The 14,657-nt window shown below is 42.1% G+C and overlaps 4 protein-coding genes across 4 annotated transcripts; 3 read left to right on the forward strand and 1 right to left on the reverse strand.

Annotated features, from left to right (window-relative positions):
- Positions 1 to 459: 459 nt before the first annotated feature.
- Positions 460 to 723, forward strand: BX661DRAFT_177702 (uncharacterized protein; the record flags this gene model as incomplete). The annotated part of the gene is made up of 1 exon (XM_051534706.1): positions 460 to 723. A coding segment is annotated over one exon (264 nt), but the record flags the coding sequence as incomplete, so codon positions are not given.
- Positions 724 to 6,578: 5,855 nt separating this feature from the next.
- On the forward strand, positions 6,579 to 7,249 carry BX661DRAFT_217387 (uncharacterized protein; the record flags this gene model as incomplete). Its single annotated transcript, XM_051538777.1, has 1 exon — positions 6,579 to 7,249. Exon 1 carries the CDS (start codon positions 6,650 to 6,652, stop codon positions 7,247 to 7,249), a length of 600 nt encoding a protein of 199 aa, XP_051394262.1. The 5' UTR covers positions 6,579 to 6,649.
- A 1,593-nt stretch (positions 7,250 to 8,842) lies between these two features.
- On the forward strand, positions 8,843 to 9,115 carry BX661DRAFT_137045 (uncharacterized protein; the record flags this gene model as incomplete). Its single annotated transcript, XM_051532686.1, has 1 exon — positions 8,843 to 9,115. A coding segment is annotated over one exon (273 nt), but the record flags the coding sequence as incomplete, so codon positions are not given.
- Positions 9,116 to 11,068: 1,953 nt separating this feature from the next.
- Positions 11,069 to 13,367, reverse strand: BX661DRAFT_168991 (O-acetylhomoserine/O-acetylserine sulfhydrylase; the record flags this gene model as incomplete). The annotated part of the gene is given in 3 exon segments (XM_051533483.1): positions 11,069 to 12,053; positions 12,065 to 12,405; positions 13,260 to 13,367. The coding sequence occupies 3 exon segments, from the start codon at positions 13,365 to 13,367 to the stop codon at positions 11,069 to 11,071; spliced, it is 1,434 nt and encodes a 477-aa protein (XP_051394264.1).
- Positions 13,368 to 14,657: the final 1,290 nt, after the last annotated feature.

Consider the following 14,657-nt stretch of genomic DNA (forward strand, 5'->3'; position numbering starts at 1 on the left):
ATGAGGAATTTTGCTGGTTATAATAAATATTAATCTGAATAAGACTATGAAAAGAGCTGAAGAGCTCACTATCCAGAATTCGCTATATACATGAAATATCATAAACATATTTCGCGTGTCTGTGCTGTCACATGCCTCAGCCCCCATTTCTGATGTCACACTGTAAGATGATTGCAAGACCAGAAGTTTCTAAAGTATCCTTTTTTTGTTTACCTTTCTTATCTTTACTCACTGTCTCCTATATAAGAGATAGCTTTCCTCAGTCTCTTAACTTTCTTCCTTTTAAATATAACTTGCAAAGCCTCTCTTTGCTCAGCTTTGCTCGTTTCTCACAATCAGCTATTTTGGGAACCTGGGTCAGTGCATCTGTGACACCAGAAAGGGGGCTGGGTCATAGGACAGCATAGACCCATGAAATATGTTTATGATATTTCACGCATATAACGATATCTAAATAGTAAGCTCTTTAGCTCTTTTTGTAGTCTCATTTTATTAATATATATTATAACCAACTCTATTTGCATTACAATGGACATGACTATGTCTGTGGTCCATTCCAAAAAGTTGTCCACATTTATAGGCAGTGCTACCCTGGGCCACCACTCTAGTCTGCTCTCCAGCATTCCTTTGCCATTCGCCTGCTTTATTCTGCTGTGGGGGCAGTTGCAGTCTATTTTCTCAGCCAATGTTTCCCAATTGTCTCATGAGAGCCCTGCTATTTAAAGTATGGGGGTATTGAGGTAGAGCTTTTGATTGGTGTTGTTGCCATAGTGTCTGACATTGGCATCAATGCTGGTAGTAGTCTTCCATGTGTTCTGATAATTACGTTGCCACACTGCATTGGGCCAGGCTATCATGCAGCTCATTTGACAAAAACATATCTAATGGATATTACGTTTATTTCTAGTTTTAAACAAACCCCATTTTTTATTTCTCTTCTCTTTACTTTCAACTATCCATTTAATTGAATAAATTTTTTTGATTTTTAATCAACTTGAAACAACTATTTTGTCTAATAATTATGTCTTACTTCAGCTAGTCATCTTCTGGTGATTTCGACCAAATTATGTGCATGGTAATTGACACCAATGAGGCCCAAATACATAGGTGTAATGCCAGTTTGAAATTGCTGCACATATGTAGCAAGCAGAGAGAGGCAGTCCTGCCTTTAGTCTATTGCAACGCCATTATGGATTCATCTACAAATTGTCCTGGTGTACTTTCCGAGGGCTCCAAAGACAGTAATGCAGAAGACAGACTTCTTAATTTGAATATTGAATTGATTAAGGCCACATGATACATGCATCTAGTCCAGAGTTTGATTGTTTATATCTGGAATCTACAACACTTTGGCTTTCTAGTTTCTGATGCTGACTTGATATTTTAATTCTGAACATGCCACTGGACTGGCGTTAGTAGAATCAGTATTGATAATTGGTATTCAGAATACAAAAAGGGGGAAGACGATATTATCGAATATGTCCCACAGTACGATTATGGACAATATGCTATTAATTTTGCCGAGTATCTTGCAAAATACAAGCCCAATGTTAGTCAGCTAAACTTGCATGTCTATGTAACAGATAATTTAACCATGATTAACAGAAGACCAGATGCATTGTATGCGCACAATATTAAAAAGGTTGATCCCTGGTTGCTACCCTTGCTTTCTAAACAAGTCTGTTTTGACCAGATAAAAACACTAAATATAATTTGGACTGCAAGCTAGAAATGCCAGTTCAAGATTGAGAACTTCCAAACTTGTGTATACTAAAATTTTATTTTAATTGGGGATCTAAATCTCACTTGACTATTGAAGAGATTCCAGATAAGTCTAAATTGCATTTCCTAGTGCTCACTGATTTGAATATCACAGCCCCAATGTTGGTTGTTTTGAAAAATATTATTGGCCAAACGTGACAAAGCTTTTTATAGGTATTAACAAATTTTCAGACAATGAAAAATCGATATTCACAATTAATAAAAATAGCAGCCTGGCTTCTTGCATAAAAATGCAAATGCTCAAAATATCTTGCATGCAATTATATTCTCATTATTATAATAATGAGGTCAATTTTCAAAGCTCTTTGGCAAATCTGTACATGTTATGTTAAAATGTATTGATTGAATGAACCAAAAAACGCTAAAAAAATGTATTGGTTGATGGCGATCAACTGATTAACCAGTCTTGGCTGTTTAGCCACACAAACAATAAGTCACACAGTGACCAGAGCAATATGCTCTCTTCTCTTTACCTCACACAGTGCATAGCACTTGTTATTAAATAAACTTCATAGCATTATACTTTATCTACACGTTCATAGAACTTTCCCTATATTCCAACAAAATGAACCTCTTCTGTTAATATTCACTAGTATTTATATTGCTTGTATGAATATTACCGCATATCCGAGTAGGGAATTGACTGTGTGGTGCCCAACACACATTTCAAGCCACTATCTTCCCTTTTCAAGAATCAAAATCGCCATCATGGCCACTATACACATTTCTGTTATTGCTGGCTGACATCAAGGAACACCATGATGTTTACAACGCTGCCCACACAGCGCTGCCCCCTTTTTCAGTTAAGTAAGTGATTTTTAAGACTTGAATATATCGATTTAGACCCACATTTTTATAGAGCACGACAGACTGATGATTGATCGATAAATCAATTACTGGGGACAAGCAGTATTTAATTGCGTCACAGTACTTCAATCAACTAGACAATATTAATTTTCATTACCCTGTGACATTCTCAGCATTGCAGCTTTTACCTAATTTAACTAGTTTAAAAGATGATTGCAATTCTACTAATATATAGAATCTTCCCAAATTATTTGCAGTCTCTAAGAATTTTTAATCTTAAAAATACCAATCAAACATTTACCTGGGATGCATTTCATAGCAAATCTGGATCCGAAACAATTGATTCTAAACATCTTAAATAATTGCGTATAACCTATAATAAAGATGTAGGTGATGAAGAGGATATTCCGGATCACCAGAAGTTTATTGACAGTCAGCAATCCAGGTGTGATACACTATCAGTTTCTTGTTCATATTTGAAAACCCTGAATATTAAAACTGCCACAATCAATGGGCTTCAAAAGATAATAGACTTTGAATTTAGTAAATGTTCGAATATGCATATATTAAGCTTTTTAATTTTTCCTTTTGAAACCGCTTAGTTGGAATACAATATGCATGGCGATGACTATATGCAAGCTGTATCATCGTTTGCCCAATACATCGTTGAGAAAATTCCAAATGGTATTGACTTAGATATTAAATCAGAATATTACAGAACAAATATGTGAGATGTTTTGGCAATATTGTTTTTAACGGATGTGCCCACAAACTAAAATATTTATATAGCTGTATCCTAGTTGTCATCATTGCTGATTCATTTTTATCTGAGCTCAGGAAATTAAATATGAAAATTGATAGTGCTAGCATAAAATCACTGCCTAAAATAAACGCGGCAAATATTAAGAGTATTGATATAGGAGGTGATCTAAGAAAGCTCATTTGGGATAAATTTGCAAGTGACAAGGATTACAAAAACATTAATTCCAAAATTTAGACATTGTACACCTGGATTATACATATTGTTAAATTCTGCGGAGACGTTCTGTGAACGTGTAGAAATAAAATACAATGTATAAAAGTGTATTGAATATATAAGTTTTATGCACTAGAAAATGTAAAGAAGAACATACTACTTTGTTTGGTCATTGTATAACTTATTGATAATTGTGTGTTTGGTTAGAATAGCCAAGACTGATTAATAAGTTGATTGACATCAACCAATACATATAAAGGCATTGCCAATATATTGAATGAGAATATAAGTGAGACTAGATTGCCCAATGATGAATTTTATTGGATTATGAAAATAAATAAATGTAATTGAAGAGAAGAGAAATTAAAGAGGAAATAAAATAACAAAAAGTCAAGTAGATCTGGCTCAATCAATATGTTAAGCTTAAATCAACAGAAGTTACCTTGCAAATACCTGAGAATTCCAAAATGATGTTCAATCACATTGGTAATGGAAGTAAACTGTCAAATAGCTGAGTCATATTTGATAATATTCAATCATTGATTTTTAATACTTCTACAAGCTTGTTGAAAGTATTTGGCAGCTCGAATGGAGGGAAAGTTGATAGATTGTTGCACAGACTGAAGATATGGAAGAGAATGTTGAGGTCGAGAACCGCGAAACAGGTTTCCACCTGCGTGCCGATTGATAGGACACTAATTGGATCATGTATGCGTAAATTAGGGAGGCATTACATTGATGCCTAAACATGCTCCCCATTTTGCAATGCATACGCATGAGCGCACAGACGCGAAAACAACAACATTGGCTTGCCAAGATACTGGTCTGCTCGCAGAAGATCCAGTTATCATCAACGGAGCGCACAATTGATAGTGTGCACAACAAAGGCGACGAGACACATATATAAGATGAGCCCGGCCCTAGTAGTATTTTAGTAACATCAGTAATAAACCATTTTATAAAATCACCCCTACTTTTCTAACACTAGATAACTAGTGCTCCTCACACCCCCTCTTATTATAACAAGATCTTCAATTAATCTTATAATAGATTCCAAAGATGGATTAAATCTATTCTACGATTCAACAAACACATTATTTGAAAGCTTAATCAACATCACTCATGAAAATGTTACTTTGAATGCGAACATGGAATTCTTCAATCGCCAGATAATCCTATGGACTAATATATATAGTTTAATTATTGAACAGCAGGTAAATTCAAGCAAACTTGTAGAAATATTTGCCAGATTACCCAAATTAAGTGAATTGAGAATAGATAGTGTACTCTACAAAAGCCAATTTGATTTAGAGATTGACCGTGTGGAGCCAATTTCAACCAGCATTACTAATCTGTATATTAATGGGGTTGTTTTTACAGAGAGTGAAAGTACAAATGATGGTTGTATTAAATACTTGGTGTTGGCCATCCAGTCTTTAAATGCAGTTCAAATGTCCAATAAAGCTTTTTATTACGAATTGTTTGTTCAAGAGTATCAGGAAAAATATCCTTGTTGTGCTCTATAAATGTGGGTCTAAATTGATATATTCAAGTCTTAAAAATTACTTACAGCACTGCCCACACGGTGCTGCCCCCTTTCTCAGTTCTGTAAATGATTTTTGATACTTGAATATAATAATTTAGACCCACATTTTTATAGGGCATGACAATCTTGATTGATCTTTCAGCTAACTTCCGTAGTGGGTGATGCTCTTCTCACAAGGCTTCTAATATTTATTTTTCCAAATTCAAAAAAGTCTCTAAGAGGCATCTTTCACCCCTTGAAAACCCGTACTGGAACATTGAACCACTGCTTCTTGGCCTGGGATGGGCGGCCACCCACTACTTCAGCTAACTGTCAGGCTAACCACTCAAAAAATTATACTGACACATTGAATCCAGAATCGCGGGCTGACTGATTGGCTGATTAGCCAATAAAGCCGTGTCAATACACCATTGCAGCGACACTTTTTCAGTTAGTCACTGATTTTGTGGTGCCATAATTAATAAACCCCAGATCTACGGCATGAAGAGGAGAAGTGCCGAAATCCCAGAGATTTGGTCACTGACCAATAACTTGGAAATCTGCGATGTGGCGCGCATTCCGACAAAGCTAAAGTGATGGAAGTCAAATTGACCCGGGTATTTTATGCTTTTGCACACCTGTATTAGCCGAAAATTTTATTGAACAACTGGGCAAACAATAGGCAGGCAATAGATAAATATGATTCTCGGATGCATTGATTATAACATCATGCATGCGTCGAATCAGCATATTTAAAATAAACTCAGAGCAAATGCGCGAACACACATCCATGCACTCTCGCGCGCAAAGACATGCTGCCACTCGTGGTTGATTGGCTGACCAACCCGTAAACAAAATAAAGATTGATGATATTTTAGCAGTGCCAATTGGATGGTGGTGGTTAAATGTACTATTGATTTTTACCATTGGCCTGGGTGCACAGATAAACATTTTACGTTCAACGGCTATATTTATTTTTGGTCTATTGAAACTGCCGGCTGAAAAGCAATCGTAATCGCAGGCAGAGACAAACAATCTCATCTTGCTGGAGAAAAGCCCAATTGTTATTCAGTATTTTTACTTTTAACTGTGCCAGATTTCTCTGACTTTTTTTAGCTTTTTCCTCGGGTCGATTATTACCAAAAAGTTTCTGTTCATTCATGGGACAAGTGAGTTTTTCAGAGATTAATTGGCAGCAATGTAAAAAATGTCTTGGCGATTGCACAGGCTTTATCCGAATTGCAAGCAGGTGAAAAATTGGGTCGTATTTTCATCCGATGAGAGCTAGCATTCAGCGAATGAAATTTCGAAGCCAGGGGATGAAAAGCAAAATGAATTGTGCACGATATTAACGAGAAAATAAATATAGAATTTTATATAAATACTGCGCGCGAGCTCGTGGCAAAATCTTTTTTGTCAAACAATACGTTTTAAGCTGCCACTCTACATTTCTAACATTTATATTCTTTTTCAAATCAATACTGACCACCATTACTCAATCAATACATGCTCAAATATATCCTCATAGCTGCTTTTTTATAAGTTTTCCACACGAGTAAATGTCACCCACCCATTTCCAGCAGATGCTTAGCAGCGGGGCAGGCACAGGCAGCATTTGTGCCAACGCTTGCAACAACAACACACAAGCTAACTCAAAGTACTGCTCAGAGCAGTGTCATTATATTCACACGCTTGATACGTACCGACAGTCGGTTGATTCACAGTCTGCAAGTGCCGATTCGTCGCCCGAGCCGTCTACCTACTCGCAGGGGAGCATTGTAGGTACTCAGTGGGGCAAATTGCATACATCCGCATTAATTCGCTGTGGCATTGACCCATGGGCGCCAGTTTCTGAGATCCAAATGCGCCACCATTTTGCGTACGCGCTTATTGCCATCTTTAACAGATTCTGGATTTTTGCTGGCAACACCGACATTGCTTGGATGATCGAGAACCAGACTTTCCGCCTGTCCCATTCCCCCGATTGCATTAGTAACTGGCGCAAAGAAGACAAGCAGACTCTGTCCAACTGTGCGCAGCGCTATAACTACCTCTGCGCCGCGCTATTTAACAAAATTGGCCAGGACCTACATCTTGTCTACGCTCTGCTCAGTGGGGCCATGCATCCGTCCCAGTTTTATGCAAACCTCATGCTCTAGCCACTAAACTACATCCAACCAATTGGGTGATATTGGGTGGTACGTTTGTTTCTCATTAAACATTTTATTATACCTCAAAATATCGAAAAGCTATATTCAGTCTATATTACGTGCTCAATGTCAAATATGTTTCAATTATAGCGCAATCCCACGGCCATGGCGCGCGCAGCAACAGAAACAGGTACATGCACGTTGTAATTCAAATATCCATAACAATCGATGGGCTGCAGGATGTCTAAATCGGTGTCAAAATGGCAGTAGCAACAACGGAAGCAGACAGACACGTGGGTTTCGCTTATATATGCGGCACATGTATCTTGTAGATTGGATATTCTGATGAAGAATCGGTGCCATATTTTGTTTCATAATTCGCCATACCCTTTGCGCCATTTCCCAAGCCGTACATAACGGTTGGCAAATAGAATATGCCGCAATTGTGTGAAAATCCAAAAATTGCCTTGTCGCCATTTTTGGAACATATAATAATTTTCTTTCACAAGGGCGCGTATCATGATTGAAATTTCAATGGTAACTTTGGAACGAGCAGCAGTCGCATAATCCCTGGCGCTAGAAAAGCAGTGTTATTGCAATCGATGTTGAGCAGAGATGATGCGCGATAACGCACAGAGTCGCCGGCGCGCGCTCAGTCCACTATTTCTGCTCTGGCTGGGGAGGGACAAGGCATGGCAGCCAGGCAGCCAGCCGGCCTTGTTCGCGTCTCTCCCATGGGCCATTCCATTGTGGGTGTTATCGGGGCGTGATCAGCTATCGACAAAAATCTCAAGCGGACGCAGACGCAGCAGCGCTCGGGGCAGCAACAGCAAATCACGTTCGCGACTGGCTTTTGTAAATGCCAAAATGAGAAGGAAAAAAGGGGGGAAGAGCGAGAGTCATCTTTCTTTTGCGGCCTTTGTTCGCTGCTTGCTCCGCAACAAACCAAAAAGAGCACAGGGGCGTGCATGAGCCCTCCCTTAGTTTTTGCTTTCTGCTCGGAGCAAAAAAAAAGTAGCAGAAAGGCTTTTTCGCCTTTGGCGTCCGTGCGAATTTCCGCCCAATGGGATCGCTGCGATGGCATTCGATAGCACAATCGAGGCCATTGCGCGCTGGCTCGTGCTTTACTAGAGGCGGCATGCCCGCCATCTCGCGGTGTCACTGCATATGCTAAATGCGCTTGCTAGGCCCAATAATTCCCGAGATTTTTTATTTTTCGGAAGCGCTCGCTCATGCGCTTAGCCGAGTGGAGGGCTCGGAGCCCGCATATAAAAGCAGCGGCACCCGCCCGCACTTTTTCTGCTGCCGCCCGGCGTTACTCGAACAAACCAAAGAGCTGCATTCTCCAACTATTCTGCCTGCCAATCTCTTCTGCTACGCGCCTCTCGCACTGGCTCACCTTTCCCACACACTCTCTTTTTAACTTTTTACAAACTTATTTCCTCAACAATGGACGTCGGCGCCCTTCTAGACACCAACGTTTACAGTCACATTCACGCTCACGCTCACGCTCACAATGACACCCACGACGGCACTCACGATGACACTAGCAGCAGCAGCTCGTCGTCGTTGTCGTCGGCCAAGAGCTTCTTGTGCTCGTGGGACGACTGCGACCGCTCATTTGCGCGCAAATCGGACCTGGTGCGCCACTTCCGCATCCACACGGGCGTCAAGCCCTTTGAGTGCCCGTGGGACGACTGCGACAAGCGCTTCATCCAGCGCTCGGCGCTCAAGGTGCACTTTCGCACCCACTCGGGCGAGCGCCCGCACACCTGCGAGGCCTGCGACCGCAGCTTCAGCGACTCGTCGTCACTCGCCCGCCACCGTCGCACTCATACCGGCGTGCGGCCATACGGTTGCGACCACCCTGGCTGCGCCAAGCGCTTCACGCGCAAGACCAGCCTGCGCAAACACTCGCTCACGCACAGCGCCAAGTATTCGAAGGCGCGTCGCTGCCGCAATGCCGCTGCGCTTACCGAAGCTGAAGCTGAAGCTGAGGATGACGATAGTTCTGCTAACAGCATTGCGTCGTCGGCCACTGCCTCGCCGATGCTGGCGCATGCCATGCTGAGAGCCAGCGCTAGCCCTGACCCTAGTCTTGGTCACAGCCAGGCGTCGTCGCCGCTGCTTAGCGTCGGCTACTTGACCAGCGCCGCGCCCAGTTTTTCTTACCCTTCCGCCCAGCACCAACACAGCCACCGCTTTTACGGCCAACAGGACCAGCAGCAGCAGTTCTCGCTAAAGCAGGCCTTGTCCACAATGCCGATGTCGATGTTGCGCGACAGCTCGAACAGCCCCTCAACCGCGTGCAACAGCCCGAACATGCACGGCATGGAGGGCGCATCGCTGCCGTCAATTAGCGTGCTGCTCCACTAGGCGCAGAACAACACAAATCTGTACAAAAACATATTTTGCCCTCGCCTTCTCAGCCAACTGATACGCATAATTTTGTAACCCTTACACTCTTAATTTCTCTTGTACATTACTCAATAACACCACCCCACCCATCTGCTCTCTATTTCTTTATTTTTGGAACTGTAATTGCCTGTTCCGGCATTACCCGCTGGCGTCTACTGACAACTTAAAAATGCATGCATTCCATACGCTTAGACCCTTCCAAGTGCTTTTCGAATTTTCTAATGCGCTCTGCACTACCCTCAGCAGAAGACGAGTGTAGCAGCAGCAGACGTATGGCGCTGCAGTCTGCACAAATGACAGAATTGGAGATGGCGTCATCGATTGCCAACTTTTTTCTCATGATACTTCGCTTCTCACCTTTCAAAAGGAATTCGCCCAAAGCAAAAAGAGGTAAGGCATCCCAAGCACCTCGACACCTCTCATTTGCAGCCAAAGTCCCGAGCACATTTTTGCTCAGTTGGAAATATAGCTCTTGTTGTGCGGTGCGGACACACGCGCTAATTATCCGCAGTGGCCAGACGAGCGGCGCTGCTATCGCTTGATTAATCCAGCAGCCGGTCGATCGATCGATCAAATTCATTGTGCTATATATATTTGGTTGCTGTGCTTTTTTCATATTCCATGTTAAAATACTGGCAGCGGTGTTGGTGGGTTTTGTGTCCGCACCCGAATGACCAACATAATCACCTCATTCGGATAATTTTGGCCAATTCTGGGCCAATCACCGCCAACAACTGCGCCCACGCCGCCCGGCAGAATCCTTCCCCGTGGTTGCTTGATGTCAGCTCGCTTGCTGTTGTGCGTTGTTGAAATAAAAAACTTGAAACAAAAACGCATTGGGCAGGCTGCCTAAATTAGCAGTTGCGTTCCATACCTGTTAGCACGGGGAGTGATGATTGGTGGTTGGGGGCAGAGGAAAAGAGAAGGTGCGCAACTGTGTGCATACATATTGCGTTTAGACCAGTGTTAGTCGCGCTCAATTTGTATTCTTCATCCGCCCAATTCGGCTACAATGCAATTGAAATCCTGCGTTCAATTCAGGTACTCGAGCAGATTTTTTGCCAGCAATATCCGCACGTTTATATTTCATTCGATGCTACGTGCCCAATATGGTTATTTAAACTGAAAATTTCTGCAATCGTGTGAGTTGCAATTAATAATGGAGTTGCTATACATGCCAACTTGTACGTTTTTATTGCATATTCAACTAGTAATTGTTTGTTTATTTGTTCAGCATCATGCTGCATGCAGTTTATTTGTACGGGTGAAAATATTTGCCGATGTTAAAATCTTGGCACATCACATGATATATGACAAATAAATAGGTTGTATTGAATTGAGTGTTTATGCTTGTTTTCATTGTCACAATGTTAAAAACATAGGACTCCTAAAAGTAAGCTGGAAAGCGTCCTATTTCTGGGATTCCAAAAGAGCGGCCTCAAAATCGTCCTTGATGTCTTCGATATTCTCCAGACCAACCGATACGCGGACAAGGTCAGGGGTAACACCAGACGCAATTTGCTCTTCGGCAGAGAGCTGCTGATGGGTGGTTGCAGCAGGCTGAATTGCCAACGTTTTGGCATCGCCCACATTGGCCAGATGCGATGTAAGCTTAAGCGAGGAAATGAATGTATTGCCTGCCTGGCTTCCACCCTTAATTCCAAAGCTTAGCACACCGCCAAAGCCGTTGTGCAGATACTTTTTGGCATTCTCATGATACGGGTGATCCTCGAGGCCCGGGTATGACACCCACGAGACAGCAGGGTGCTGTGCCAGCCACCTGGCCAGTGCCAATGCGTTTGTGTTATGGCGTTCGCCGCGCAGAGGCAAAGTCTCTAGGCCCTGTACAAACAGCCAGGAGGCAAAGGGTGTTGCGCAAGGCCCCAAGTCACGCATGATTTCTACGCGGGCGCGGAAAATGAAGGCAAGATTGGCACCAAATGGACCCTCGGGACCAAACGTATCCCAGAACTTAAGACCGTGATATCCAGGAGAAGGCTCAGTAAAGCAAGGGAAGCGGCCATTATTCCAGGGGAATGTGCCAGCATCAACAACAACGCCGCCAATAGTAGTACCATGGCCGTTGATCCACTTGGTCGCCGAATGGGTGACAATGTCAGCGCCGTGCTCGATTGGGCGAGCAAGATAGCCGCCCATGCCAAAAGTGTTGTCAACAACCAATGGCACGCCATGCTTGTGAGCAATGTCGGCAATGGCACGAATATCGGGCACATTGTACTTGGGATTGCCAATTGTTTCGATAAACACTGCGCGAGTGTTATCGTCGATAAGAGACTCAATTTCGGCAGCATCGTCGCCACTGGCAAACTTGACATCAATTCCCAGGCGCGGGAAGGCAACCTTGAATTGGTTGTAGGTGCCGCCGTAGAGGTAACTGGTACTCACAATGTTTGAGCCTGCCTCGCAGAGGGTAGCAGCAACAACGAATTGGGCAGACTGCCGGAAGAAGTAGCAAGGGCGCCTACACCGCCTTCGAGAGCGGCAATACGCTGTTCAAATACGTCGGTGGTGGGGTTTCCGATACGCGAGTAGATGTTTCCAAGCTCCTTCAGGGCGAAAAGGTTGGCGCCATGTTCGGCACTATTGAAGACAAAGCTTGATGTCTGGTAGATGGGCACAGCGCGGGAATTGCTGGAAGAGTCGGGGTCTGGCCGGAATGAAGAGCCAAAGTCTCGAACGGTACTTGCCAGGCTTCTGCTGTTGTTTTTGGTTATCCGAAGACATTGCTGATAGTTGTTTTGTATTTGTATTTGTTGCAAAAAATTGTAATTATGACAAAAATAAATGAGACAAGTGAAGAATGAAGAATAACAGTTGTCACCATGATGACCAGAGTGACATTGGTTCTTTTTATCGTGATCGCGCTCAGACAGCGAAACGGTACGGCAGATAAGGGGTGGGACATAAATATAAATTTGACCAGCACTGGGCAAACACCCAATTGCGTCAATGGTCTGTCAGCTCGCACCATCATTTTTGTTCCGATATGAGGTATGCAGTAGGCGAACAATGGGCGCAAATTAAATAATTGTTCCGCTGTTATCATTCACATATTCTTGAACAAATGGCCGAAAAAGTGACAGAATTAATATTACCAGTAGCAAGTCCCAGCACGTGAGCCATACGGCCAGCTGCCCAACCAATTGGTTTGTCGAATGATGATGCAAGAGTATACACAAATGGCATTGAGGGCCGTGGCCCAATGTCGGCTGCAGGTGCTTTGGTCATGTAGCACCTGAACGCGTAATTGAATTGTTTTTGATTTCGTAAAAGCAGACACATGCAAATATTAAATTTAGAATACAATAATACAAAATTATTATTAGGGAGTTTCGGACTAGGTTTTCCTCCATCCATTTCATAGTCACTGGCTTTACCCAATGAGTATCGAATTTCAGGTAGTAATAGTCATCTTGATGTGAAGAAAAAACAAATATTTGACCATTCTTGTTTTGCTTGGGAGTAGTGTTTGGCTTGGGTGTGGCATTCGTATCAATTGGCAGTCAGCAGGGCGTTTGAAAGCAGGGTGGTGCTCATCAAATTTGTGACGATATAGGGATATCATAATGTAATTGCACACCAATGTAATGTCGCAGTTCCAACACCTGAACTTAAAGTTGGATTCGTCGGCAGTCTTTGTTTCATCCTTGAGCATTGGCTTTGAATTCTGTGGAATATCGCGCCTCATTTTATGATTTTTCTGGGGTCATAAATCAATAATGTGATTCTAGATACAGTTTTTTGAGTGGGCTGCAAAACAAAAATTATGAAATACAATTGTGAACCAATTATATACAACACTAGTCGAGAGTGCTTTACATTTGCATTTTTAAACTTTGAAAAGTGCATTGTTCGAATAGTTGAACTAGTGTTGCTAACTATTATTGAATGTAGTTATTTTACAGTTACATTTTCTGAACTAACTTGTAACATACCTGAGGCACAGCTTAAAATGACTAGCAATTATGCCATATCTATAGTTTTGAGAATGTAAATGTAATTGACGCGCGACCCTCTTAAACAGATGCATAATATAAAATATATCTAATAAAACAAAATCAAGGAATCGGCTAAGCAATTGCCCACACCTCATTTTTTGACTGTGTGACGAATCAAACATCATTATTTTTCAATTATTTACTTTCATTAATCTAGTGAAGATGAAGTGGATTGCAAAAAAATAAAAGGGTGTTATTCCAATACTCCAATGAAATTGAAAAATAAACTAGTTTACGCGTTTTGACCCCCACATACTTGATCCAGTGCCGCACTGCGTGGATTTGCTGGCGTGATGCCAATTTATGCAAAGCCTTCTCGAGCCAGGCCAAATTGTAAGTTGCGGATCGGTGGGATTCTGGTTATTTTATTTTCAGGCTGGCAATGACACCACTCCTAAAAAGGATATATTGGCTATGCTCTCTATATTTATTAGACATGTAAATGTACATTATTATTCAGCACTATTACCATTGCATGCAATCAATTTTTCCAGTGATACCCATCCCTGCCTCCACCGCCGGCACACAGTCCTATTTTTCTCTTGCGCTTGTTTGGGGCCAGGCGTTGGGGGGTATTACGGCGCATTTCAAGCGCTTGCTCTGTATCAAGCGACGCATCTGCCGAGCAGCAATAACAGTGTTGCGATGCATGGCAGTGAGCATGCATCGTGTTCACAGCAGCTGGATGAGGGACAAGATCGATTTCGGCGACAGTCAGCTCTGAACAGTGGGGTCATGATGCACCTGGCCGAAAATAGACAAATTAAGATAACAGAGAAAAATGTCTTCAGCAACACCCCCCGCCAATTAGCAGACTCGGAAAAGACCACAATGCAAAAGCATCAATTACTTAAATTGATTTTTTATTTGGGTGTATTGCATATTATGTATTTGAAATAAATTAATTAATTGTTTATACAATGCGCAACTTGTTTTGCTATTCACATTTTTGTACAACCCTGCGCCACCATTTGGGAACA

This window comes from Kickxella alabastrina (assembly GCF_025024165.1).
Source record: "Kickxella alabastrina strain RSA 675 chromosome Unknown BX661scaffold_3, whole genome shotgun sequence".
NCBI classification, from domain to species: Eukaryota; Fungi; Kickxellomycota; class Kickxellomycetes; order Kickxellales; family Kickxellaceae; genus Kickxella; species Kickxella alabastrina.